Source organism: Furipterus horrens, unplaced genomic scaffold (assembly GCF_987537825.1).
Source record: "Furipterus horrens unplaced genomic scaffold, mFurHor1.1.pri manual_scaffold_3, whole genome shotgun sequence".
NCBI lineage: Eukaryota > Metazoa > Chordata > Mammalia > Chiroptera > Furipteridae > Furipterus > Furipterus horrens.
This window is the reverse complement of record NW_028327173.1, coordinates 16592619-16617171: the sequence shown is the minus strand read 5'-3', so window position 1 is coordinate 16617171 and position 24553 is coordinate 16592619. Positions and strand designations below refer to the sequence as shown.

General features: G+C 53.2%; 2 protein-coding genes across 2 annotated transcripts in view; both read left to right on the top strand.

Annotated features, from left to right (window-relative positions):
- The first annotated feature begins 2398 nt into the window (after positions 1-2398).
- On the top strand, positions 2399-9635 carry ZNF683 (zinc finger protein 683). Its single transcript, XM_090268252.1, is given in 7 exon segments — positions 2399-2521; positions 3149-3353; positions 4964-5649; positions 6667-6795; positions 8061-8364; positions 8367-8387; positions 9538-9635. Coding segments are annotated over 7 exon segments (1557 nt in total). The 5' UTR covers positions 2399-2407.
- The window catches only part of CRYBG2 (crystallin beta-gamma domain containing 2), a 30672-nt gene continuing 15662 nt past the window's right edge, over positions 9544-24553 (top strand). Inside the window, exons 1-7 of the mRNA XM_090268853.1 lie at positions 9544-10021; positions 12029-12098; positions 13644-14359; positions 20046-22581; positions 22993-23040; positions 23132-23244; positions 23413-23542. Of these exons, the coding sequence (XP_090124979.1) occupies positions 9876-10021; positions 12029-12098; positions 13644-14359; positions 20046-22581; positions 22993-23040; positions 23132-23244; positions 23413-23542 (3759 nt within the window). The 5' untranslated portion in view covers positions 9544-9875. The remainder of the gene's footprint in view (positions 10022-12028; positions 12099-13643; positions 14360-20045; positions 22582-22992; positions 23041-23131; positions 23245-23412; positions 23543-24553) is intronic.

The following is a 24553-nucleotide window of genomic DNA, read 5'->3' as shown; positions in this document are numbered from 1 at the left end:
TTCTGCTGCACAGTATGGAAGGGCCATCCAATTGACCTAGTCAATGCTATGTACCTACATTGTGGGCTGGGGCAAGGAGTTCAGAATTAAGCATGTGGCCATTTTGGTTTTTATAGTGGGAGGTGCTTTCTGCCTCCCTTCAGACTCATGTTGGGGGAAAAGTTCCAAGTGCCGGACATCTGAAAAACCTGACACATGTCTACATGAGAAACAAAAATGAATAGATAGGCATCCCTGTCACAGTCACATAGGGGACAGTTATGTAGGCAAATAATTATGATAGGAAGTGATGGAGGCCACAGTGGAGGTGAGTACCAACCAGGGGCTGAGCTGGCAGAGAAAACAGCACAGGGGAGAGCCTGAGATGTCCCTGCATGGTTCAGGCCACCTGAGTGGCATGGCTGGGTGGAGTTTGATGACTGGTTGGGGCTGTGTCACATTGAGCTAGACTCTGTGCCATGAAGACTGACTGCTGGGCAGGATTTGTGTGAGGCTCCGAGTGGGATGCACTCTCTGCTCACAAGAATAATGACATTGCTGGGCCTAAAAAACTGCTTCCTGGCAGCATAAAAAAAAAAAAAATCTAGCTATGTCTCACAAGCATTTTTCTGTGTCCTTGAATTATCTTTTGCCCTGTTGTGGCCTCAGCACTCCATCTGGATTAGAGAAAGGATTCCCAGGACAGGGAGAGCAGAGAAGGGACAGGAAGAAGAAGACACTGTTTGTGGCCTCCTGCCCTCTCCTGTGTGAGATCAGATTCCTGCTGCCTTCCGTCTCTCACCCCAGATCCTTCTGTGTTGCCTGCTCTCGTCCCTGCTGTCACCTGTCTTCCATGTCATCATTACTGTCTATCTGTTTCAGTTGGAGCCTTATCCCCAGAAGGACCCCAACTCCAGCCCTTGAGCCCTCTCGGTCCCTCTTCTGCTCAGAGTTCTCTGAGAACCAGAGATAGCAACCCCCTCCTCCTCACCCCCGCATATTAAAATTCCAGTGGCCCATTAGTTCAAGGTGGTTCAAAAAATTACATGTTCAATTAATGACAAACACATACATTTGGACAGAGTACATGTCTATGCCAGTCATTTTATTATTCAGTCTACAGAAAGTGTTTGATGCACATAAAGCATCTCTGACCCCTTGCAATAACTTGGTGTCCCTGAGGGGATATTCAGCCACCAACTAGGAAGCGCTGAATTAGAGCTGAAACATGATGTGAAAACAGGAAGGGATGCTCAACAATCCTTAAAGTGTTTCAAAAACAAAAATAAACAAACAATATCCCTTCCCCCCACCTCAGCATGCTGTCTTGTAGAGTTGCCACAGGTAGGCTGGTGGGTGGCTCTCCTTGTCAGGGCTCACAGGGCTCCCAGCTTGCACCTTCTTGTCACCTCTCTACACCCACTGGGGCCTCAACCACAGGCAGCGGCTGCCAGCCTGCCCACCTCCTTCCTTCTCCAGCCAGAGGGGACTTCTGCGGAGCCAGGTAAGGAACCTCAAGTAGGAGGCCCCTCCTTTTGGGGTATTTGTTTTGAGACCTGAGACAGGGTTTGGAGGAGTTGGGGAAAAGGGAAGGGAGTCTGGGTTTTGGAGGGTGCTAGGATCCCCAGGGGCACTTGGGGTAAAGAGGGACTGGCAGTTACTGAGGGGGAGGGGAAGGGCCTTGTGGTATTTGCTGAGCTGAGGTGCCCTGTGCCCTTCAGTGAAAAATGGCAGAGAAGCAAGGTGCTAACTGAGCAGACAGCTAAGCACCAGGGCACCTTCCTGGCAGGCCAGTCAGGGGACCTGAAGGACTCTTGGCCCACTCTCTTAGACTGACCCTGGTGAGAGAGCTGAACCGGGCCAGTCTGGATGGCAGGTATTGGGGCTTCTTTAGCTGTCCAGAAAAGCTTTGTGGGTAAGCTAGAATGCTGGGGTCTCCTTGGTGGAGAGCTCCCCTTGGTGGGGATCCTGTGTCTGGTTAGTCAAAATCATGGGTCCCTCCCAGCATGGAGGAGAGTGGCTTCTCAACTCCCAGTGGCCCCGAGGAGTCTGGAATATTCCCTCAGATCTCTGAGTTCACTTAGGAGTAACCCTCATGAAGACCTTCATCTCTCCTCTCTTCCCCTGGGATGGGAATCAGGCCCACTCTGCTCCTCACCTCTGATTGGCTAGTATCCATTTGATCCTCCTCCTGCACCTACCAGGAGCACATCTTTGACTTCTAAATGTCAGCACTGAGAGAGTCCTTACATATCAGCCAGTCCAACCCTCCCATTTTGCAGATCGGGAGACTGAGGCCAAGAGGTCAGTGAATGGCTCAAGGTCACACGGTGGTTTAATAGGTGAGCCAGCCCTTGAAGTCATGCTATTTGGAGCACCTTTACTGCTCACCTGTGACTGATTTTTCTTCCCAGCAGGTAGCAGGGGGATGAAGGGGGAACTTGCTCCAGAATTAGGTTGTTGCCACAAGACCGAGCCCCTGGGCAGCACAGGGAGCTCCCTGTCCCCCAGTCTGGACTTGCAGCCCTACCAAGGTGATCAGGTAAGGTGAAATCCCAGCCCTAACTTTGAGGCAAGTCTGCCATGAGGGAAGGGATGTTAGGAGAAAGTGGGGGGAAATCTGAAGGAACCTGAATTTTCATTATCCACTGGTCCTGAGCACCCCTACCCCAGCACATCATGGGGATGGGCCCTTGAGGTGCCAGAGACCCTCTCCTGTGCCCTATGGGCCAGACTCTCCTGTGGGGCATGAGAAAGGGACAGGGCCATGCAGGAGGCTTGGTTGTATGATACTGGCCTTGGCCTTAGGGCCCATCTTGTGGGGTTTACTGTCTTGATGAGGATTTTCTCCAAGTTCACCTTGACTCCATTCAGAACACAGTAGATGGTTTGAGACATGGTGGGATCGGGGTGGTCAGGAAGAGAAGTGGGAGGGAGGATGCTAGGTAAGGGGTTCTAGGAAGAGAGGAAAGGTAATTCTGCTGTAGACATGAAAGTCTCTGAGGAAAGAGATCTTTTGATGAGGGAAAGGGAAGCCATTTGAGTGACAGATACGGTGGAGGTGAGTAGTTCTTAGTTTCTCCTTCCCCTTTGGAAACCAAGCCAGCGATGGGCTCCTCCCAGGGACCCTAGAATCACAGCGCCCAGCCCCTTGCTCCTTGCCCTCCAGGTCTTCCCAGCCTGCAGGCCGATCCCGGACACAGTGGACACCCACGGCCCACCGCGTGCTCGTTGGCTGTGCCCCTGGCCACTGGCACCAGCCAGGTCTGCCCTGCTGGCCTGCCCTCGGGGCCTTGACCTCTGCCTCTGTACCCTGCAGCCGGCACCCCCAGGCACAGTCCCTCAGGGTCTCAGAGAGGACTCCTTGAGCACAAGTAAGCCCAGACCATGGGGCTGCACCTTGGTGGAGCCTGGGGGTGGGGGGCACTGTTAGGTTTCGGGGGGAAAGGGGAGGGGGTAAGGCATCACTGGTAAGGACAGAGTCTCAGACACACTAAACTAGCACATTTTGACCTGGAGTTCTGACCTAGGGGTGCAGGGGGCTTTCATGGTGGTGACACCTGAGCCAGAGGAGGTAGGTGGCGGCTTTCTCAGGCACGGGTGTGGGGTCTGGTGTAGGTAGGCTGAGGATGGCGCTTGCCTGCCTGTGTAGCTGGAAGAGTCTTTATTATGAGAAAGGAGCACTGACTGGGACTCCGGGAGTCGTGGTAGGGCCCTGGTGCTGCCCTTTTAGCTCGGAGACCTTGGGTACGTCCCTGAGGCCGGTTTCTTCTTTCATAAAAGTAAGCCCTCACTGTCCCTATGTTCTAGGTGTGTTGCATTGTAATACACTGTTTCCTTACGCCACTGAGACCTCCCTGGAGGGCAGGGACTCTGCTGCCATGTCCTTATCACCCCTGCCCCTGCTGCCGGAGCACAGAGTGAAAAGTTGGTTGAGTGAATAAATGGCCATCCAAGCAGACAATCTACTTTTTAATATTTTTCTTTTTTTAAAAAAGATGTTATTTATTTATTTTTTAGAGAGAGGAAAAGGGAGGCATTAAGAAAGGGAGAGAAACATCCATGTGTGGTTCTCTCTTGCACGTCCCCAACCAGGGACCTTGTCTGCAACCCAGGCATGTGCCCTGACTAGGAACTGAACTGGCAACCCTTTGGTTTGCCGGCCGGCACTCAATCCACTGAACCACACCAGCCAGGGCTAATATTTTTTCCTTTTTAGTATTTTACTTTATATCACTCCTGGTCAGCTCCTACTTCATTGGCTATTGCATCTCAGTCTTCCTTGCTCAGCTCTTCTCTGCCTACGTCCTAAATATTCACCTGTTCTGGGACTCAATCCAGAGACTTCTTCCCTTTCCCTCTTTCCCCTTTCCTCCCCTCCTCTTCTCTCCAGTCTCCTCTTCTTTCCCTCCTCTTCTCTCCTGCTCTCTTCATTTAGAGTAGCACTGTGTGCTAGAACTTCCTGCAATAATGGAAATGTTCTGTACCTGGCTAATACCATACCTACTGAGCTTTTTAAGTGTGGCTGGTGCCACCGAGGAGCTGACTTTTCTATTGGATTTATTTTAATTAATTTCAGTGTAGACATGTGTCCATTTTGGACACAGAAAATCTAGTGTCTTCCTCGTGTGATATCATCTGGGCCCCTGGCACTCAAATTTATATCTCCAGCTCCAACCTCTCTTTGAAACTCCAAACCAATTCATCCAGCTGCCCACCTGACTGCCCCACGTAGATGTCTAACCAGCTTCTTGAATTGTTTTCTTGCCCTAAAACTGTTCAGCACTGCACAAATACTAGCTGCTTTTCTTGGTGCGTGCAATTGCAGACCAGGAAAGCCCAGAGAGGGTAAATGCCTTGCCCCAGTCAACCAACAGGCTTGCAGGCTAGAGCTGTCTCCCAACCACGAGTGGGGCAGGTTAGATGGGGGGCAGAACTCTACCCCGGCCTGTGGGGCCCTGACTGGCTTCCCTTTCCTTCTCAGAGCACCAGCCACCATGGCCACATGCCAGCTCCCCCCGTGACCAGAAACTCACAGCCAAGTACCCTCTGAGCAGGGACAAGATGAGAAGCCAGCAGGAAAGAGCTGACGAGGGAGCCCCCTGCCCATCCTTCTCTCCGTACAACAGCTCTTCCTCAGCCCCCTGGCAGGATAGAAAGAGCCCAGGCCCCTTGGCTCTCTGCTCCTGCCCCTCGCCGACTCTCATCTCCAAAGAACAGCCATTCCACCTTCAGCCACTCTGTTCTGCATATCCATTTCTCCTGCCTCCACCTTACCTGTTCATCTATGGGGCCCCACCTTCTGTCCAATGTCACCCCCTCTTCATGTTGCCACAAGACACCCCCTACCCCATCAGTGCTTTGCCCAGCATGTGGATGAGTGTCAGTGAGCCTGGGAACCACAGCTCCTGGGGGGAGACCCTGTATCCCTACCTAGGGGGCTCCCAATCCTCTGGCCAAACCCAACTCTCCCAGGCACAGATTCTAGGCCCTGGAGCTGCCAAGACCTACTCCCAAGGGCCAGAGAATGCTGCCAGGGAGGCTCCAGCAAAGCGGACTCCACCAGGCTCCCGGGCAGCCCTGCCTTACCCGCTGAAGAAGGAGAACGGCAAGATCTTGTATGAGTGCAACGTGTGCAGCAAGAGCTTCGGGCAGCTCTCCAACCTCAAGGTATCAGTCTCCTGGGCTCTGCTGCCCCTCCGCAGCATTCTTTAATGACTTTCCCCCCATCCTACTTCTAGCATCAAAAACCTTAAAGCCAGAAGGAACTCCTGGGTAGTATCTAGACAGTCACCTTGGATGGTTCATTTGGCCCCAAAGTCCTCTCCACCCTAAAAGACTGTCTATGAGATCATCTAATTTGTTAAAAATGGGGAAACTGAGGTTCCTAATGGGAAGTGTTTGCCAAGGTCACTTTGATTTAATGGTTGAGTTAGGCCTTGATCCCAGTCTCTCAGCTTCTAAGGCAAAGCCCTTTCCTGAACAACCATCCTTTCTGGATTCACAGTTAAGCATCCTGGGCTTTGTTTGATGTTGAGTGGAGAACGGGTAGGTTTTGGTGAGTCTAAACAACAGAATTGATGACCAGCCTTTTTCAAGTGGGATCCCACAGATCAGTGCTGGTGCCCTTGGCATCCATCAGGGGATGACTGTGGGCATGTCTCTGTGTCAGCAAAGATGGGCATCTATGCACAAGTTGGTGCTGCTGAGGTTGAGGAAAGGTTATGATTACTGGGGGGGAGATCCTCTCTTGATCCTCCAGGGCGTGAGTTCTTAAACTTTACTGAGCCTCAACTACCAAGAGAGCTAGTAAACATGCAGATTCCTAGGCCCCAGCCCTAGAGATTCTAATTCAGCTGGTCAGGGTTGGACCTGAGAATCTGCAGTTTTAACATAGATGCTGCTGACCTGTGGACCACACTTTGAGAAGTGTTGCTCAGGACATACGTTACCCTGTAACTGGCCTTCTGACCACTGCCATCCCCCTTCCCTCAGGGCAACAGAAAGAGAAGGTATCCTGAGGAATGGAAAAGAGACCCTAAGGGGGTGACAGAGAGGCAAAGGGTCTGAAAGGCCTTGATATCAAAACGAGATCCTGTGGAGGTGTGGGTAGAGATTCAGAGAGGATCTCAGGCCCCACTGAGGGGCACTGGGCAGTTGGCAGCATTTCTCTCACACCTGGCTCAGGTCCATCTCCGTGTGCACAGTGGGGAGCGCCCATTTCAGTGCGCCCTGTGCCAGAAGAGCTTCACCCAGCTTGCCCACCTGCGGAAGCACCACCTGGTGCACACTGGGGAGCGGCCCCACAAGTGCCTGGTGAGACCCTGCTCCCTGTCCCATGTACTCCTGCAGGCAGGTGAGGAAGGAGTTCCAGTTCCCTGGCAGGGGGTGGGGTTGGCACCTGGGGCTCCATTCCCAATCCTCCTGAGCAAGTAGAGAGGACCGGAGGTGAGGGTCAGGGTGGGGATGGGGAGGGAGGTGGAGGATGGTGAAAATGACTTCTTTTAGCCTGGAAGGGCCAAGATGTGATATTGGAGGTCACTCCTGGGGTCTGGAGTGGGGAATAGAGTTGCAAGTCTATAGGAAGAGGATAAAGTCGGGGGTCCTGGGAGTGGGTAACCTAGAGGAGTTAGTGTCATAATGTGTGCAGAGGACACAAACACTGCTTATACATCGGCTCCACATTAGCTTCCTTCTTCTTTGAGCCTCACCACATCTACATCCCTTGGGAGGTCAGAAGGGCAGGGACTCTTTACCTGTTTGTTTGTTTGTTTAAAAGATTTTATTTATTTTTAGAGAGAGGGTAAGAGAGGGAGAAAGAGAGGGAGAGAAACACTGATGTGTGACTGCCTCTCACACACCCCCAACTGGGGACCTGGCCTGCAACCCAGGCATGTGCCCTGATTGGGAATTGAACCAGCGACCCTTTGGTTCGCAGGCCGGCACTCAATCTACTGAACAACACCAGCCAGCGTTCTTTCCCTGTTTTACAGAGGCAGAAATGAAAGCAGCATTGTGGTTGCGAGTCTGGGCTATGTGGGTTCAAATCCTTGCTCTACCTCCAACTTGTTGGGTGATCTTTGGCTAGTGACTTCACTCCTCTGAGCCTCTGCTTCTCACTGTCATATAGGAGTTGTACTGGTACTTAGTCATGCTTCTCCAGGGTCCTGGGAAAGACTACACGAGACCAATTCCTGGCACGTGGATTTTCCCAGTAAATGTTAATTATACTCATTGAAGCTGCAGCTCCACTCACAAAGTTTCCATGTGGTTATCTCATTCAGTCCATCACACTGATGAGGTTAACTATTAGTCACATGTAACCAATAAGGAGGGCAAGGTTCAGAGAGAGGAAGTCACCTATACAAGGTCATGCAGGGTGTAAAAGAACCAGGATACTAATCCAGGTCTGCCTGGTTCCAATGTGCCAGATACTGTGGGTCCCAGGGCACAATCCTGGGTGGGTGGGTGGGGCTTCTGAGCCTGCATTGCAGAGAGGTAGGGAAGGGGGTGGGTAGGGGGAGCAGAGATCCTGAGCCAGCTGGGTGGGCAGGACTGATGCCAATGCCCATCCCCATTAGATATGCCACAAGCGCTTCAGCAGCTCCAGCAACCTCAAGACCCACCTGCGCCTGCACTCAGGTGCCCGGCCATTTCAGTGCAGTGTCTGCCCAAGTCGCTTCACCCAGCATGTTCACCTGAAGCTGCACCATCGGCTGCATGATCCACTGCCCTGTAGCCTAGCTCATACCCACCTGCCTCTGGCATCTCTCACCTGCCTCACCCGGTGGCACCAGGGGGCACTAGATCTTGTGACAGTGCCATCAGAGAGGCTGAGGGGCTGGGATTCGGACAAGATCAAGGTGCCCTCAGCATCTCAAGGAAAGCAAGGGCAGTCAGCCTGAGTGGTAGTGTCTGGACTGCTTTGGGGAGGGGTAGGGGCAGAGCAATTAAAGGATTTTTTCTACAACCAGTTGAGGGCTCTTGACCTTCAGCAGTGGAGTGGGAAGCCATGTATTTGCCAGACTTCATGCCTCACCTTGGAGCAGGTCAAGAGACAGGAAGAGCCTGTGCAGCCCACACATGGGATGGATGCCTGCAGCCATATACGTCTTCCTTGGGTTTGGGTTCTGCTCCCTCTTGGGACCAGGCCCTTCATCTCAGCTCACAGATGGACAGTCCTGCCTTCCAGGTCTCTGAAAGGTGCAGACGGTGCTGCCAATAAGGAGATACATTGCCCTCTGATCTGTCCAGATGTCTGTCTGCTGCTTCATACCACCTTCTTGTCTTAGTTCTTAGGAGGCCATAGTGCTCCCTCAACTGGTTATTCTCTGCCATGCATGGTCTGTACATGTCAGGATTGAGCCCCCTGTGGGAGTAGAGGGGCAGAAACACAGGATGTCAGTGTCAGTCATCCAGAAGCATGATGTCCTGTGTGCCAGGACCAGTCACCACAGAGGGCAAAGGGCTAAGTAGGTGCTGGGCTCAGGGAACGAGGAGAGGCCCCGCAAGGACTTACAGGCAGGGAAGAACTGGCAGAGAGCCTGGGAACTGAGACCCTTATGATGGGCTTCCTTCTCACGTCCCAGAGGATCCCCTCAAATGTGCAAGGTGTTCCCTACCTCCACTGGAGAGTTTCAGGTGGGAAAGAGCACTGCCTGGGCGGCAGAAGGCCCAGGTTATATCACAATGAACGGTAGCTCTTATTAAGTAACAATAGCTGGACAGCTTCCAGTATGGGGCGCCTTTCGCACTCATGTGGATTTCACAGCCGTTTCCCCATCCCGGTGCGGGTCTCCAAGACAGAGAACTCTCATAGGGAGCGCACCATGGCGAAGCAATGGCGGTGTAGGCTTTAGCCCCCACTGGTAATCAAAGTCCGTGTTCCAAACCCACAGTCACCCCTTTAGCCCTAAACCAGATGGCAACCGCTAGGCTAGGCCCCGCCCAGTCGACAAGATCTCTCCCATTCCCGCGCGTGGCCCCGCCCTTGTCATCTAGCCCCTCCTCCGTGGGGCGGGGGGAGACCCTTTGCTCAGCCCCGTCTTCTGGCTCCAGCTCTCCAGGCCCCCTTTTCCTGGTCCACCTCGTTGAGACTCAGCTTGGGCAATACCTACATCAATGGGCCCCTGGCGCCCGGAGAGGACCTAAAGTAGCGAGGGCAAGACCTCCGGAAGAGGGGGCTCACCCCCATCAACCTAGGCGCTGCGGCCTGCGGTGGGGGCTGCCCCTGCAGAGCGCACCCGCTGCCCCGGGTATGGGCTGCATCTGGATCGGTCTCTGGCCCGGTGCGGGTGGGGCCCCTGTTTGTTCTGGGGGACGAGCCGGAGTAGGCGGTTCTCCGCAAATGAGCGGATCCGGGTAGGCTTGGCGGTCCAGAGCGGTCAGGTGCCCCGATGCCTCAAGCTCGGGGCCTTGCTCTCGCCATGGCCGAGCGGCGCGAGGGCCTGGGGGCCCGTCTGGCCCGCCGCCTGGCCAGGTTAGGGATCCTCAGGGAGCGCTGGGGGAAGCGGACCCCAGAGGAAGCCAGAGTCCAGGATAGGTGAGGGGATAGGGGGAGGGCCGCGTGGGTACTACTGGGCCCCAGGGTGGGGTGTGAGTGTGTGTGTGTGTATCTGTGTGCGTGTGTATCTGTAGAGTGTAGTTGATATTCAAATAAACGTATGTGAGTGGCTCGGAGCATACAAATGTGTCGACTTTGAATATGCGAATGTGAAAACTGTCTTTATAAAGTTCCTGTGCTCTTTTAAAACTTTAAAACAACTTTTGCGATTTCCTGTCAGCCTAGCTGCCTGCTGACAATGATTTCTTCTCCGGAGGAGACAGTTTAAAGGCAAATATAGTAGCTCCTTTGCCTCTGTGGACTTTGATTCTCACATCACAGGACAGTTTCCCTCTGGTCTTCGAGTCCCTTTGTCAGGAGTGTGACAGGTTCCTGAGTTATCTTAGGCTGCACTGCAGTTGCCCTTAGAGGCCACAGAGAGGTTTTCTCAGCCATCCCAGATGGTAATAACAATCAACCTTTATTTGCCACTGCTTAGTGCCTTACTTGAATTATCTCATTTAATCCTTACAGCAGCTCTATGAGACAGGTATTCCGAGTGATTCAGATATGGAAATGGAGGTTCAGAGAGGTAAAGTCACCTGTCCAACGTCACCACTGGTAAGTGGTGGAGCTGGAATACAAGCTTAAGCAGTCTGACTCCAGAGCTCACATCCTGAAGCCCTGGGCTGCTCTGTTGCATTATAGAGACAGAAGGACTGCAAGCCAGGGGGTCAGAGCTCTTGACTAACCCTAGGTGCCGCTAGCTATGTGACCTTGAACAAATTACTTTCTCTCTGAGCCCATTCACTGGCAGCTGATGTTTGAGTGGAAGGAAAAAGGCTTTGTGGATGGCTGGGTCAAATGGCCAGAAGCGGAAACAGTGAAGAGGACCCCAGTTGCTCCTGGGCCCTATATTCAAAAAGAGGGTGAGGTGTTTGTGTGTCTGTGCAGTTATTCAGCAATTTGTTCTGATCTTATCATGACACAACAGTCTTCAGCTCACCCTGGGAGAGATGGAGGTGTGGTGGGGGCAAAGCGAGAGGAAGGATTTGTACTGCTCTGTCACCCCAACAAGAGAAGGGAGGGGAGGGCCTAGCCACCCTATGCCAGGAAGCCCGGGTGACCTGGGGGGGCGCCCACACCATGCCAGTGCCTTACCCTCCCCTGCTGGAAGACATGCCTTCTCCCTTTACCGTGTCTGGCAGGAAACTGCGCTATAGGCCTAGGTGACACTGCCCCTCCCTTTCCCCACTTGAGAGGAGGTGGGGTTGGGCTGCAGGTGATTCAGAGATGTGGCAGGCAGGGGAGGGACTGCGTAGGCTTCTTCTGCATTAGCATGATGACACATCGCGTGAACTTGGATTCAGTTCTCACCAGCCTGAGTACTGAGGCACAGGGCTCTGAATCCTGCTGATTTCCTGGGCTGAAGGTCAGACTGCACGGAAAAGGCAGCCAAGGCACATCCTCATCTTGCCCCTCATTACTGTGGTAATGTCCAACCAGCCTTTGAAGTGGGATGGTCCTAGTGTCTTAATTCCAAGGCTCATTAACTGTGTGCCTCTAAGCAAATTACTTCACCTCTCTGGGCTTCAGTTTCCTTGTCTGAAAAATGGGTCACTAATATCCACCTTTTAGGATTATTGTGAGGCTTAAAGAAGATCATGTAGGTGCAAGACCTAGTGCTAAACCTAGCACAGCAAACGGCAAGCTTTTGAATTATTGGGGCATTGTACTTTTTCTGTATTCTGGTCCTGATACAGGCCTAGACCCACTTTTCTCCCAAGCCCATCCCTGTCCCTTTCTCTGTCTCTGGGAGTGGAGTAGACAGTTAGGGGAGGGAGCAGAGAGGAGGCTGCTGCACAGAACCCTCTACCTTCCCCAAGTTTCAAGAGCTCATCCAGCCTGTGGGCTCTGAGAGAAGTTTGGGGAGAACTGCTGGGTCCAGTCTTTAGGTGGGAGAGGAGGAGGCTATCTCACTCCCTTCCCCTTGTGCTTCCTTTCCAGGCCCTGGGGTGGCCAGAGCTGCCCTGACCTGGCCCAAGGCTGGGGCAGCACCAACAATGTCAGCCTCAAGGTAGGAGAGAATGCAAAGGAGGCAGGGAGGGGACAGAAGCTCTGGGAGGGGCAGACCCTGAGAACCCTGACTCACAAGTCAGGCAACTGGAGTTCTCTAATCCTCCCTCTGCCACGATTCACTGGGAGACCCTGGGCAGATCACTCCTCATCTCTGAACCTCAGTTTCTCCATCTGAAAAATGGGGACAATAATGCCTCTCAGAGCAGCTGTGAGAAATGAGATAATGGATGTAGAACAACCAGTGTGGGGTTCAGATGCTCAGGAAACATGAACTTCCTAATTCCAGGCCCCCAGGGAGGCATGTAGGGTCTGTACCTGTTCCCAGGACCCCCTTTCCCACACTTCCAGCTTTAGCTTGACCTTCTCCCATCTTTGGTCTCTTTTTCCCCCATCTTGGCATGGACCCCTGCGGTTGACACTGGGCTTTAACCTTCTGGCCACAGTTCTCCCATCTGAGCCATGCATCGGGCAGTACTGAGTGTCCTCCCCTTGGAGTTGGCTCAAGCAGCTGTGTGTCTCTCTGTGGTCCCGAATATCATTAATAACCACTAGCGCTTAACTGAGTACTTGTTATTTGCTGGTGCTCTGCATGGATTATCTCATGAAATCTTCACAGCGCTCCCAGAAGGCAGGTACTGTTATTATCATGCCAATTTTACACACGGGGAATCTAGGATGCAAAAGGTTTTACAGCTAGGAAGCAGCAGAGCTGAGATCCAGGCCTGGGTTGCCACCTCCAGGCCCCACATGAGTCACTCTTCCCTCCTGGCTCTTGGGGTGTTCAGCCCCTGGTGAATGAGAGGCTGCATCTATTTTGTAGATGAGTACATTGAGGCATTTGGAATCAAGGGTCCCTACTAGAAGGAATTTTTTACCCCAGATTTGGCTCCTCTGTTGCCAAGAGCACAAAACTGTCCTTGAAAACTAGTGGTTGGGGGTAGGAGGCAGTGTCCATATGGGCCTGGTATCCTGGGCCCTATCTCCTCACCCCCACAGCCAGTCTTGGCCCCCCGGGGGGAAGACAGCAGACACAGGTCAGGTTTGTCCCAATTTCAGGGACACCCTCTTCCCTGACTCCCTCATGTCCCAGGTACATCTCTATGCTCAGGTGTGCCTGGGAATCTCAAGTGGGAGGGTAAAGGGAGGTGGCCGCAGGCTCTCTGGAAACCTGGAGCAGGGAGAGGCCATGAGTGGGTAGGATGCCCACAAAGTCCCTAATCCCCAGGGCAGCTGATTCCAAAGGACGGGAGACCTGTGGGTGCTTGGGAAAGCAGCAGTTGGCCTGCAAGTTGGGCCCTAACGTGTGACATTACTGATGCCAGTATCCTTTCTGGGTCCCACTTTTCTCATATGTAGAATGGGAGGGGGTGAGTTAAATGCTGAGGGGCTTTCCCAGAGCTCGGCCCCTTCAGCCAGCTCTCCTGGTCCTGGCAGTATCTCCTTAGGGCAGCTCTGTTGCTTCTGTGCCAGGGAGGGCAGTCAAGGGTGATTAGGGCAGGGGGAAGGTGCTGTCACCAGCCCCCCTGCTTCTGCTTTCCCTCAGACCCAAGCCAAGAGCCACTCAGAGTGGGATCTTCAGGATGGGAGCCGTGGTTCCTGGCTTTGGAAGCGACGACGCAGCTCAGGGGGGTCCGCTCAGCCCCTGGGGCGCCTACAGAGACCAGCTGTGGGCAGCGCCTGCGACATGGCCAACTATGCCGCCATGGAGCTGGAGAGCCCAGCAATGGCAGCACGTGCTGGTGCCAGGTGCCCCTCATGCCCAGTGCCAGCTTCTGGACATTTGGAACAGGGAACCCCAAACTGCACTTGCTTGCAATCCCCGTACACAGACCCAGAGGTCTCTCTGAATCCTGAGCCACCTGGCAACGTGAAAGACATGCTGCCCCACCCAGCATCTTTCCCCCAGGCAGAGGGGACAAAGGGCAAGCCTGCCACCCCAGGGCCAGTGCTGCCAGAGGCAGCCCAGATCCTACCTGAGCGTCCCTCTGCCAGGAGGACCCGCTACCACATCACTGTCATCCTGCAGGGGTGTGGGCAGACTCCTGGGGAGGAGCCCAAACCGGCCCAACCAGCTCTCCACCCTTTCTGCCCTGAGGAATTCAGGGGCTGGCAGAGTTCTCCCCGGGTGCCCCGCCCCATCACGGGGAGCCCAGCTGACCCGCCCCAGGAGCCCCAGCTAAGAGCCTCACGGCATCAGGAGAGCACGGGCCAGCAGCAGGAGCTCTGGGCCCGCTGGACACCTGGGTCCCCACACCGACGGTGAGTACAGGTGGGGCAGTGGTGGGAGGAGAAACTGGCGTGGCTGCCGTTTCTGGGGGGTCTCTGCCTTATCTCCAGACTTTTTCAACTCCAGGCTCATTCATTCAGCTCCCTGCCTCTGCCATCCCTTCTCCACCCAACTTGCCTTCCTCTCTCTCCCGTCACCCACAGCCTACCTCCTGGAACCCACTGCTGCTCTCCTCCCCTTGTCCACCTGAGGAGAGGGAGATCCTGCCATGGAGAGGATGGGGGAGGGTTCACCTCCTCAACAACACCCACCACTCTCTGGTTCTGTTCAGGAGACAACAGAACCCACCTGGGAATAGGCACCAGCCAAGCTGCTGGGTGTCCTGGGGCAAGTTGCTTAACCAATCTGGTCCTAGAGCTGTTGAGTAGATTTGGTAACTGGAGATGAGGTGGTTACAGGATCATGCTTTGAACTCCAGAGTGTTGTGCTGCCAAAATAGCAGGAACGCTTATTAATAACACCTCAGTTGCAGCAATAATTACCCCACCTGGCTCTGTGTCCGTGGCCAAAGGAACAGGCTCCGAGATTCCAATCCTCTTTGATTTTTATTTGTGTTGAAATAATGCCAATTCTACTTGGTGGGCTCAGAGGTGAAAGGGTGGGTTCCCTAAAACTCATCTGGGAAGGGGTGAATGTGGCATCTCCCTAGGAGCACCAGGAAGGGACATTGGGCCTCACACAGGGCTCTGAAAAGTTCCTAATGATGATGGTCGTGGCTGTCATTTATGGTTTCCTCTTTTAGCCTCACAACAGCCCCATGGGGTAGGACTAATCCTGCTGCATACCCCATGCCCCGATTACAGTAGGGAAACTAAGGCTCAGAGAAGTTACATCACTTGCCCAAATTCAGCTAGAAAGTGAAGGGGCCAGAATTTGCACGCAGGTGCCTGTGCTCTAACCACTTCTCTATACTGCCTCTCATAGACGCCTCATGGGCCCTATGCAGACAGTGGAAGTTTGAGTGTGGTTGTTGTGCAGACTCCAGAATTTTCTCTGACCCAAGGGAGGTGGATTTGGTGGCACGGTGCCGGCAGAAGCAGCATCAGGATGCCCAGGCCTCTGGGCAGGAGTCAGGGTACCTGGTCCTGTGGCAAGAAAGAAGGAGCTGTGGGACCTTGGCTGGCTCAGACACTTGCCCAGGTGCCCCAGCTGGGAGGGAAGGGCTGCAGAGAAAGGGAAGGTGGTGGAGGAGGCAGGCCTTGGAGAGAGGGCAGGAGAAGCAGTAGGTTTAGCTGGGGGGACCGAGTCTGTACCTGCCACTCCCTGGCTATTTCAGGCCTGGGTAGATAATGACAGACTCTGGTGGGAGGCTAGGGCTCACTTAGAGAGGAGGAAGTGGACCTCCAGGGACATCATCCTTCTATGTCCCCAGGGTTGCTAGGCCAGCATTGGCAAATAATAAGAGGTGGGGACACAGGACACAGTTCGGTCTGCAAGTGGGAATGTGTATACATTTAAGGGTGTTCGAGTATAGGCAAATTTCAAGAAGAGGAAGACTTGGGGCTATGAAATGACTGCGCATATTATGAATGCGTACTTGTGTCATTGTATTTGTGTGTTTCTGTGTGTCTGTGGCTTCTGTGTTGCTGTGTCTCTGAGTGTTTATAGCTCTGAATCTGTGTGTTTGTAGGTCTGGCTCTGTAAGTCAACATAATGACCTGTGTGTGTTGTTGTGCCTGTGCTACTCTCTGGGTCTGCTGGTGTCTGTCAGTGTGTGCCAGTGTGACACAGCATGTGTTTGTGGGCATGTGGACTATAGACTGGTTTGGCTTAGTCTAGGGGTGACTCACAGGTAAGCGGGGAGAATCCAGGACTTGTTGGGTTAGACAGGGTTCTTTCCCACACTCCCCCCGCCCCTTCCTCAGCCTCTCCCTTCCCAGCCCCACATGCCTTGTTTGGAGGTCACAGGTTACCCTGCCAACAAATCTACTTATGATACGGGGCCCTGGAGAAAAGAGGGCTCTGGGAATGGGCACTTTTGCTAGCCTACAAAAGACATCCTGTGTCATCAGGGTGTATCTTCGGAGCAAGGACAAAAAGGGGGAGCTATAGGCAGCCAGATTCCAGGATAGTTTGAAGAACATTCTAGCAGTCATGACTATGCAGGGATCAGTCAGGGCAACTGTCAAATGATGACCTTCCTGTCCCTAGAGGTAAGCAAGCAGAAGCAAATGACCACATGCTTGAGGAATGAGTGACTATCAGGGGTGTTGTCCAGGGGTTGGGTTGGGTTGAGAGAGGCACTGCTTTCTGATTCTTGGGAGGTCATTGACAATAGCTAATCTGATTATCAGTGGCTTCATTGAAGCTGCTTTCCTTTGACTTTACCAAAGCTTATAAGGCCTTCCAAATGTGGTTTCTGTTTTTATGTCTAATTCTTTGACCCTTGGACTCCCAGGATACCATCTTCATGGGAAAGTTGGCTTTGGAAGAACCTAACCAGAAACCAGGGTATCACCTAACACAGTTAGCATTGAATGAATGAATGAATGAATGATTCAGAACCCAGGCTTTGCCTCTTAGTATTAATGCCATTAGGGACAGGGAATCTTGGCAAATGGTGGTCGTAATTCAGAAATGAAGAGGAGACTCAGGGGCGAAGCTCCTTGTAGGGGAAATCCCAGCAAGGAGGACAGGGGTTCTGTTGGAAGAAAGGGGACTCCTTAGTGAGGACAATGGGGAGGGTCAGAGCCTCAGTGAAGGGCTATGTATCCAGGACCTCAGGTGCCTGATGGTGTCCTGTCTCAGGAATTCTGGCCTCGGAAAAAGATTGGGGTTCAGTCTTAGCCTGCCCCTTCCCTATACACATGACTTTTCTGGGGGCACTCAGACCTTGTCCCGGGCCAGACCATATGCTGTCATAGTCACCAGTGGTCTCCGAGTCAGATCAGGCTTCTCTGGGCCTCAGTGCCTTTCATCTCTGCCCCTCATAAAACCTGAGTCACTGCTGGGGCCAGAGAGCAGGGTCAAAGTTCTGGATTCCACCAGCTTAGGAGAGAGGAAAATAGAGATGGGGGAGGGAAGTTGGGGTAATGGGTCCATTTCTGGTCGTAACTTCCTTTATAGTGGTCTAGGGTCTGCCTCAAGGAGAGGAGAAACATACCTGCAGGTAGCCTAGGCCTGAGGCTGGGGATGAACAAGTTGACCTCAGAGGTCCTTGGGGCTGAAGAATAGGATTGCCCTGGTCAGTGTGACTTAGAAGTCAGGGTGGGGGCTGGATGACCCCTCCCGGACTGCTGTGGCCCCCTTTAAAAGCAAACCTCTAAGCCCTGACTGATTTGGCTTAGTTGGTTGGGTGTCTTTTGGCAAAGCAAAGGGTCGCTAGTTCGATTCTTGGTGAGGGCACATGTCTGAGTTGTGAGCATGTCTCCCGTTGGGGGTGTGCGAGAGGCAACCGATTGATGTTTCTCTCACACATCGATGTTTCTCTCCCTTTCTTTCTACCTCCCTCCCCCTCTCTCTGAAAATAAAAAATAAAATAAAATAAAATAAAAGTATAAAAACAAACCATCTTTCTCTGACTGGTGTGGCCCAGTAGATTGAGCTCAGGCCTGCGAACCAAAAGGTTAGATTCCCAGTCAGAGCACATGCCTAGGTTGCAGGTTAGGTTCTTCAGCTGGGGGCTTAGGAGAGGCAACTGATCCATGTATCCCTTGCACACTGATGTTTCTCTCCCTCTCATTCTCCCACCCTTCCCCTCTCTGTAAAAAAGTAAATAAAATCTTTAACAAAGCAAACCTTCAAACCATCGAGTCTCAATTACTAGGTAATTGAGGGGTTTGCTATGGTAATTAAGCACTCAGAGCTGGGGTTCAAGTCTTGCCTCTGATACTGTGTGACTCTGGGCAAAATTTTTTAACCTCTCTGAGCCTTTCTTCCCTTTCATCTGCAAAATGGGAATGTTTGTTTATAATTTATTAAGAATTTATTCTTTGTCCTGGCTGGTGTGGCTCAGTGGACTGAGCGCCGGCCTGTGAACCAAAGGGTCGCTGGTTCGGTTCCCAGTCAGGGCAAATGCCTGGGTTGTGGGCCAGGTCCCCAGTTGGGGGTGTGCAGGAGGCAACCACACATTGATGTTTCTCTCCCTCTCTTTCTCCTTCCCTTCCCTTCTCTCTAGAAGTAAATAAATAAAAAAATTAAAAATAATAAATACATAAAATTTAAAAAAAAAGAATGTATTCTTTATGAAGTATCAAACACATAGGATTCTTTTGAAAATTCCATATGACAATGAATGTAAAGGAGTTAGTAAGGTGTTTGGCACAGAGTAAGCCCTCAACAAATGGCTGTTGTTACTATGAAAACAGATTCACTGGAGTGTTTCTAGGGACCTTAGAGTTCTTCTCAGACAATTGTTAATACTATCTCCTATTTAATAAAGGAAGTAATGGAGACCCAGAAAAATCAAAGAGGGTCAGAAAAGAAATAAGACCCAGGCCCCACCTCTTAAAAGAACAAAGGTAAGATGTGCTCTGCTGGGAAGGGCCATAGGAATAGCTGGATGTGATCAGAGCCTTAGTCTCGGGGGCAGGTGGGAAGATGCCTGGACATAACTTCAATCCCAAGCTTCAAATTTGGCAGGTGCATCACCCTGGGCCAGCCACTCCTCTTCTCTGACCCTTGGTTTCTTCATCTGTACAATGGGGGAAAGAATCATAGAGGAGAAAATTGAAGGGAAAGTGCATTTACGTCCAAAGCGCTGGGTCCTGAGAAGCTTCATTAAGACCCACAGATAGAGCCCTGGCTGTTATGGCTCAGTGGATTGAGCGTTGGCCTGCGAGCCAAGTGTCGCTGGTTCGATTCCCAGTCAGGGCACAATGCTAGGTTGCATGTCAGGTCCCCAGTTGGGAGCATGTGAGGGGCAACCACACAGTAAAAAAAAAAAAAAAAAAAAAAAGACCCACAGATGCACCCAGACATGCACCTGTGTTCCAACAGTCATACCACATGCTGATGCTAGTACACATGTGTCCATACCTGCCAGTGTTTGGTCACAATTCTCCAAGGTGACCCTGCAGAGTGTATGAGCCAGTGTTTTAGTTTATAAGGTGAGTTTTTGTTCATTCTCTCCTACTGCATCCTGACAGTAACGCTGTGAAGCACATACTCCTATTATTGCAGTTTTGTGGCTTAGAATCCTGCAGGTTGAAGGGGGAAAGTAGCACGCCCAAGGTTATCTAGCTAGTGAGGGACAGGACCAGGGGGAACCCAGCTCTGCTTGAAGCCAAAGCCAGTCTTTCCTTCCATTCACGTATAATGGCAGGAACAGGGTCTGAACAGTTGCCTAGTTTTCAGCTTTCTGATTTTCCAGTTTTGGGCCTTTAGAGGACTAGACCCAGGATCCTTGAGCAGAGTCCCTGCCCCATCCATAGACCAGTGGGTCAGACCACATGCCTTTTTGTTCTCTTCCTTCCATCTCCTTCCAGGCTCAGGCCTCAGCTTTACCCTTGGAAGGACACTGGAATAGGGGATCACCTAAAAGTAGGGACAGGGCTGGGAGTGTCATGCCCATTTTACAGATAAAGAAACAGAAGCCCAAAAGGTCAAATGACTTGCCTGAGGTTACCCACCTGACCTTGGCAGAGGTAGTTATTCTGCACTACAGGGAGAGACCCTCACCCCTCCTGACCCTGTCTCTCTTTTCTGGCACTACTGCAGGGAGCTGGGCCGCGGTGAGCCAAGGACTCTTCAGGACAGGTTGCTGGAGCCCAACATGGAGGAGGCAGGTGGGCCCCTGGCTCAGGCCAAGGCCCGAGTGATGAGTGCCAGGCTGACGTGGCAGCAGCGGCCCCCTGCCCAGGAAGAGGTCAGACATCATTTTCACAAGGTGTCTGTGGTGTCAGAGGACCAGATGGGAGCCTCCCAGGAGAAGAAGTTTGAGTACAGTCACCGTGGAGAGGAAGTCAATGGTTTTCCTGCAGGGGGAGAAGCGACTGGAAATCACCAGGGCCCCCAGATTGGGGCTGGCTCCAAGAGCTTCCAGAGTCACGGACCCATCTTTTCCAAAAAGTACACACTACCCCCCAAGGAGAAAAAGCTGGTGGGGAGGCTAAAAGAGGCTGTGGACCAGGGTGATGGCAGCTCCGAACACCCTAGAACTGAGCCACCAAGCCTGGGAGCCATGGCCAGGACAGAACTTTTGGTGCCCCTGCCTGGGCCCCGTGAGCCAAGCCCCTACCCAGGTATGAGCCTTGAGAAAAGGCGGGTGACCCGCACTGTGAGGACCACTGTGGTGGTAGGAGGGCATGTGGACCAGCGGGTGAGAAGCTCTGTGACCTTGGAGCCAGTGCTGCCCAGGGGTCGCAGTACTCTCCGGGCGGTGGTGGTGAGCCCCAGGGCTGAGGGCTTGCCCAGCCGCAGTCAGGCGCTGGAGCTGCTAAGTAGTATTGTGCCTGCTGAGCGAAACCCACCTGCCAGCAGGCTTCCCAGGCCCGTGGCTCCTGTGCCAAGGAGTCCAGGTCTGGGCAGCACAGTGGTCACAGCCCTGGGACAGCTGCCTGAGATGGGGACAACAGAGCCAAAAGACAGATCTGCCCCAGCCCCTGTAGGTGTCTCAGAGGGTGCTCACCCACCTCAGAACCAAGAGGTCCCTGCAGCCCACCCAGACCAAGACCATAGCCAAGCTCAGGACGCCAGGGTCCATGAGGTCCCAAGGGTGGAGGGAGCCTCCCACCCCACCCAGCTCCCTCTCCACACCTCTCAGGGCCACACATCAGTACCCTCTTCTCCCAGGCTCCAGACTCACACCTCTTCCCTCAGCCTAGACCACCCTCCTGAGCAGCCTGTGGTGCCTACTCACCCCAGGGTCCAGCTCACTCTTGATCCCAGGGGACCCCAGGCCCTGCCCTCTGTAAAAAGAGAAGGGATCACAGATCCCCCTGCTGCTACCATCATGCCCATGGTAAGGAGTGAGGTTGCTATGATCCCTGGACAATCTCCACCCCCTACAAGAAGGAAGTCTATCCCCAGCCCAGAAAATCTTTCTGCACCATCTTCCCCAAGGAATACGGTTATTCAGGACTCTGCAAATATCCCTATCTTCTTCCTTACCCAGAAAGAGAGAGTGCAGATCCCTGATATTATTGTTGACCCAGCCCCCACCCAGGAGGAGGCTGTACAGAGTCCTAGTGCTCCCACTGCCACATCCCCCGAACCAACCAAGGTCATCCAAGGCCCAGACGATAGGCCCAGCACCCCCAAAAAGGTTGTCCAGGATATTGAAGGCAACCTTGGTCCTTCCTTCACTAAGGAAGAGTCTGTTCAAGTCCTGATTGCTCCTGCAATCCCATCCCCCAACAAGGATGAGGTTGTCCAGGGCTCTGAAGGGAGCCCCATCTCATCTCCTACCCAAAAAGAGTTTGTCCAGGGCCCTGCTGTTCTCCCTGCTCCCTCCTCCTCGGCGGGCAAGGTGCCTCCTAGCCCAGGAGGCCCTGCTGCCCCGGAGCCAATGGGAGCAGAGGCCAGCCTAGAGTCCCAGCTTGTCCCTGACTCCACTGAAGACAAGATGCTCCTGGAATCATCCAGGAAGGAGGAGGAGTTGGCCCTGGATGCTGACCTGGAGATTTTCCTGGACACCCTGCGGAGCATGGAGTCCCCTGAGATCCTCCGCACTCACCGGCTGCCACGAGCCCCCCGCTCCTCTTACCTGGCCATGTATGCCACGCTACCTGCTATCGAGGAGGACCAGCCCAAGCCATGGGTGCTGGGACCCAGCCCCCAGGAGGTGCCTGCACTGGAAGAAAAGGAGGAAGAGGAGGATGAGGAGGAAGAGGAGGAGGAGGAACCAGAGAACCCTTACCTGAGTGATGATGAGAAGCTCCAGCGCAGGCAGGAGAAAGCTGAGACCAGCCCCTCCTGGGACTTCCACCCTGCCAGGCGCCTCCAGACCTCTTATTCTCCTCTGGAGATGATGAAAAAGCATGTCACAGATGCCAAGGGCTCCCACTCAGAGCTGGGGTCAGAGTGGCAGACAGGCACGAGGCCCACTTCCCGTCTTGAAGGCAGTCTTTTCTTTGGTGGCCTGGTGCCTGCCACCAAGGAGGCCCTCACTTTGGAACCACTGGGCACAAAACTATCTGCTCTTCCTCCCCATGGGGCACCAGGGCTCAGAAAGGTGCCAGGACAGCTGCCCCTGCTCTGCAGCGAAAGGTTGCCAACAGAGAAGGCTGAACGTGCTAAGCCCCCTGAGGGCTGGGTGAGTGAGGCCTTGGGTGGGCAAGGGAGGGTGCCTGGCCTCACCAGGGTTTGTATGGTATGAGGACCATGGTACTGGGAGGCAGAATCTTCAGAGGCAGAGGTTTGGGCCTGAGGTATGGCTCAGTGTGCCCCTGTGTAAGTCACAACTCTCTGGGCCTTGGTCTCCCTGTACAAACAGGAAGAGGTTTGCACTGTGGATTCCAAGGACTTAGTGGCTCCACTCTCTTGAAAGCTGGGGAAGGGGAGCGATAGGGATCCAGCTCCTGGGACAGGGTGGGTTGGGGACAAGTGTGATGCCCATGGTGGGGGTAGAGACTAATAGGGAGGATGTGGGATGCCTGGAATGGCTGGTTGTGGGAGGCAGTAAAAAGACAACCCATAAGACTTTTTATCACTGCCTCCAATCCAGAGCCCAGCATCGAAGACCCAGGGCAAGCTGAACACCAGGCCAGGAAAGGTAGGGGTCTGGGGGGCTAGCGTGTGAGAGGGGGCAGCAGGAGGTGGAATCTTGAGGCAGAGCCTGAGGCACCCCTCTGTGTCTTCTCCAGGTGATTCTCTTCTCGGAGCCCGGCTGCCAAGGCAGCAGCAGGGAGGTTTGGGAAGACGTTTCAGATGCCTCTGGCTGGGCCCAGGTGGCCTCCATAAGGGTGCTGCGAGGCTGGTGAGTGCAGAGTGCCTGAGGAGGGAGGGCCTGCCTGTGAACCTGGGGCAGCGGGTGCAATGAGGGGTGCTCAGGCTAACCTGGCAGAACCCCCCTGAGCTATCCAGAGACCCTGCCTTGTGGGTACATCCTCCCACACCCAGTGACCCTGGTTCTCTGTGCCCACAGCTGGGTGCTATACGAAGAGCCAGAGTTCCAGGGCAAGAAGTTGGTCCTGACTGAAGGAGATGTGGAACTCAGAGCCTCGGGGCCAGCATGGAGTCTCAAAAGCATCGGGTCCCTGAGGAGGGTTGTCCGAGTGAGTGGGCTGGGGTTGGGGACTGGATGTTGCCCTGTCTACCCTGGGCCTCCTGCCCTGAGGAGGGAGAAAGCCTCCGCAGGTGCCTAGAGTTGGAATCTCCAGACAGATCATACTGGGTAAGGGGCAGAGTGAGGGTTATTATGGATTCATCTATAGATCCTGACCTTAAAGCCAGCTGGAGAGTGCTCAGCCTGGCCTGAGGAGGCGGGGGCCAGGCGGAGGCCTGGGGAAGTCTGAGTTGGCTCTGGAGAAATATTTTGTTAGAACAGCAGAAAGAGTTGGGGGTGGATATGGGTGCTCCCCCGCCCCCAGGGCCCAGGCTCTTAGGCCCACAGTCAGACCCAAGTTGCTTTGGACATTTGTTCTTTCATTGGCTCAAGGATGCTCCATAATGTTGTCATGTGTCAGCCACTACGCCAGGCAAGGAGGCTGGGGAGACCTGCTCTCTGCGCTGCAGGACTCAGGGTCACACTAGGGTCTCAGGATGAGGTTTGAAGCAGAAAAGTCGTATAATAAGGTTAGGGGTTGATAAACATCCCTCTGGCTGCCAGGAGGAGAAGAGACTGGATGGGGATCCCAGAGGCAGGAAGACCGGGAAGGGCTGTGATTCCCAGCCAAGGAGCACTTCTGAATTTTGGGATATGTGGTTTGAAAAGGCATAGTCAATATTATAGTTTGATATCTGCAAAGTGGGAAAAAAACAACATTGTTTTCATAACACCATATTACAAACTACCAAAATTAAGCTTGACAAAACCATCTTGGCCACAAGGGAGAACCAGAAGAGAAAGCTGGACCGATTAGATGTTTTGTTTTGTGTTTTTATTGGTTTTTAACAAAAGGAGGAATAACTCCAAGTCCAGAGCTGTTGCAATCCTCCTGGTAAGAGAGGACTAGGGCTGATGATTCTTAACTAGGGCAGTGGCCCAACCATGCAAAGGAAGGGACAGTTTTCAAAGCCTCTTCAGAAACGCACAAATGCTTGTGGACAATTTATTGTGATCTTCC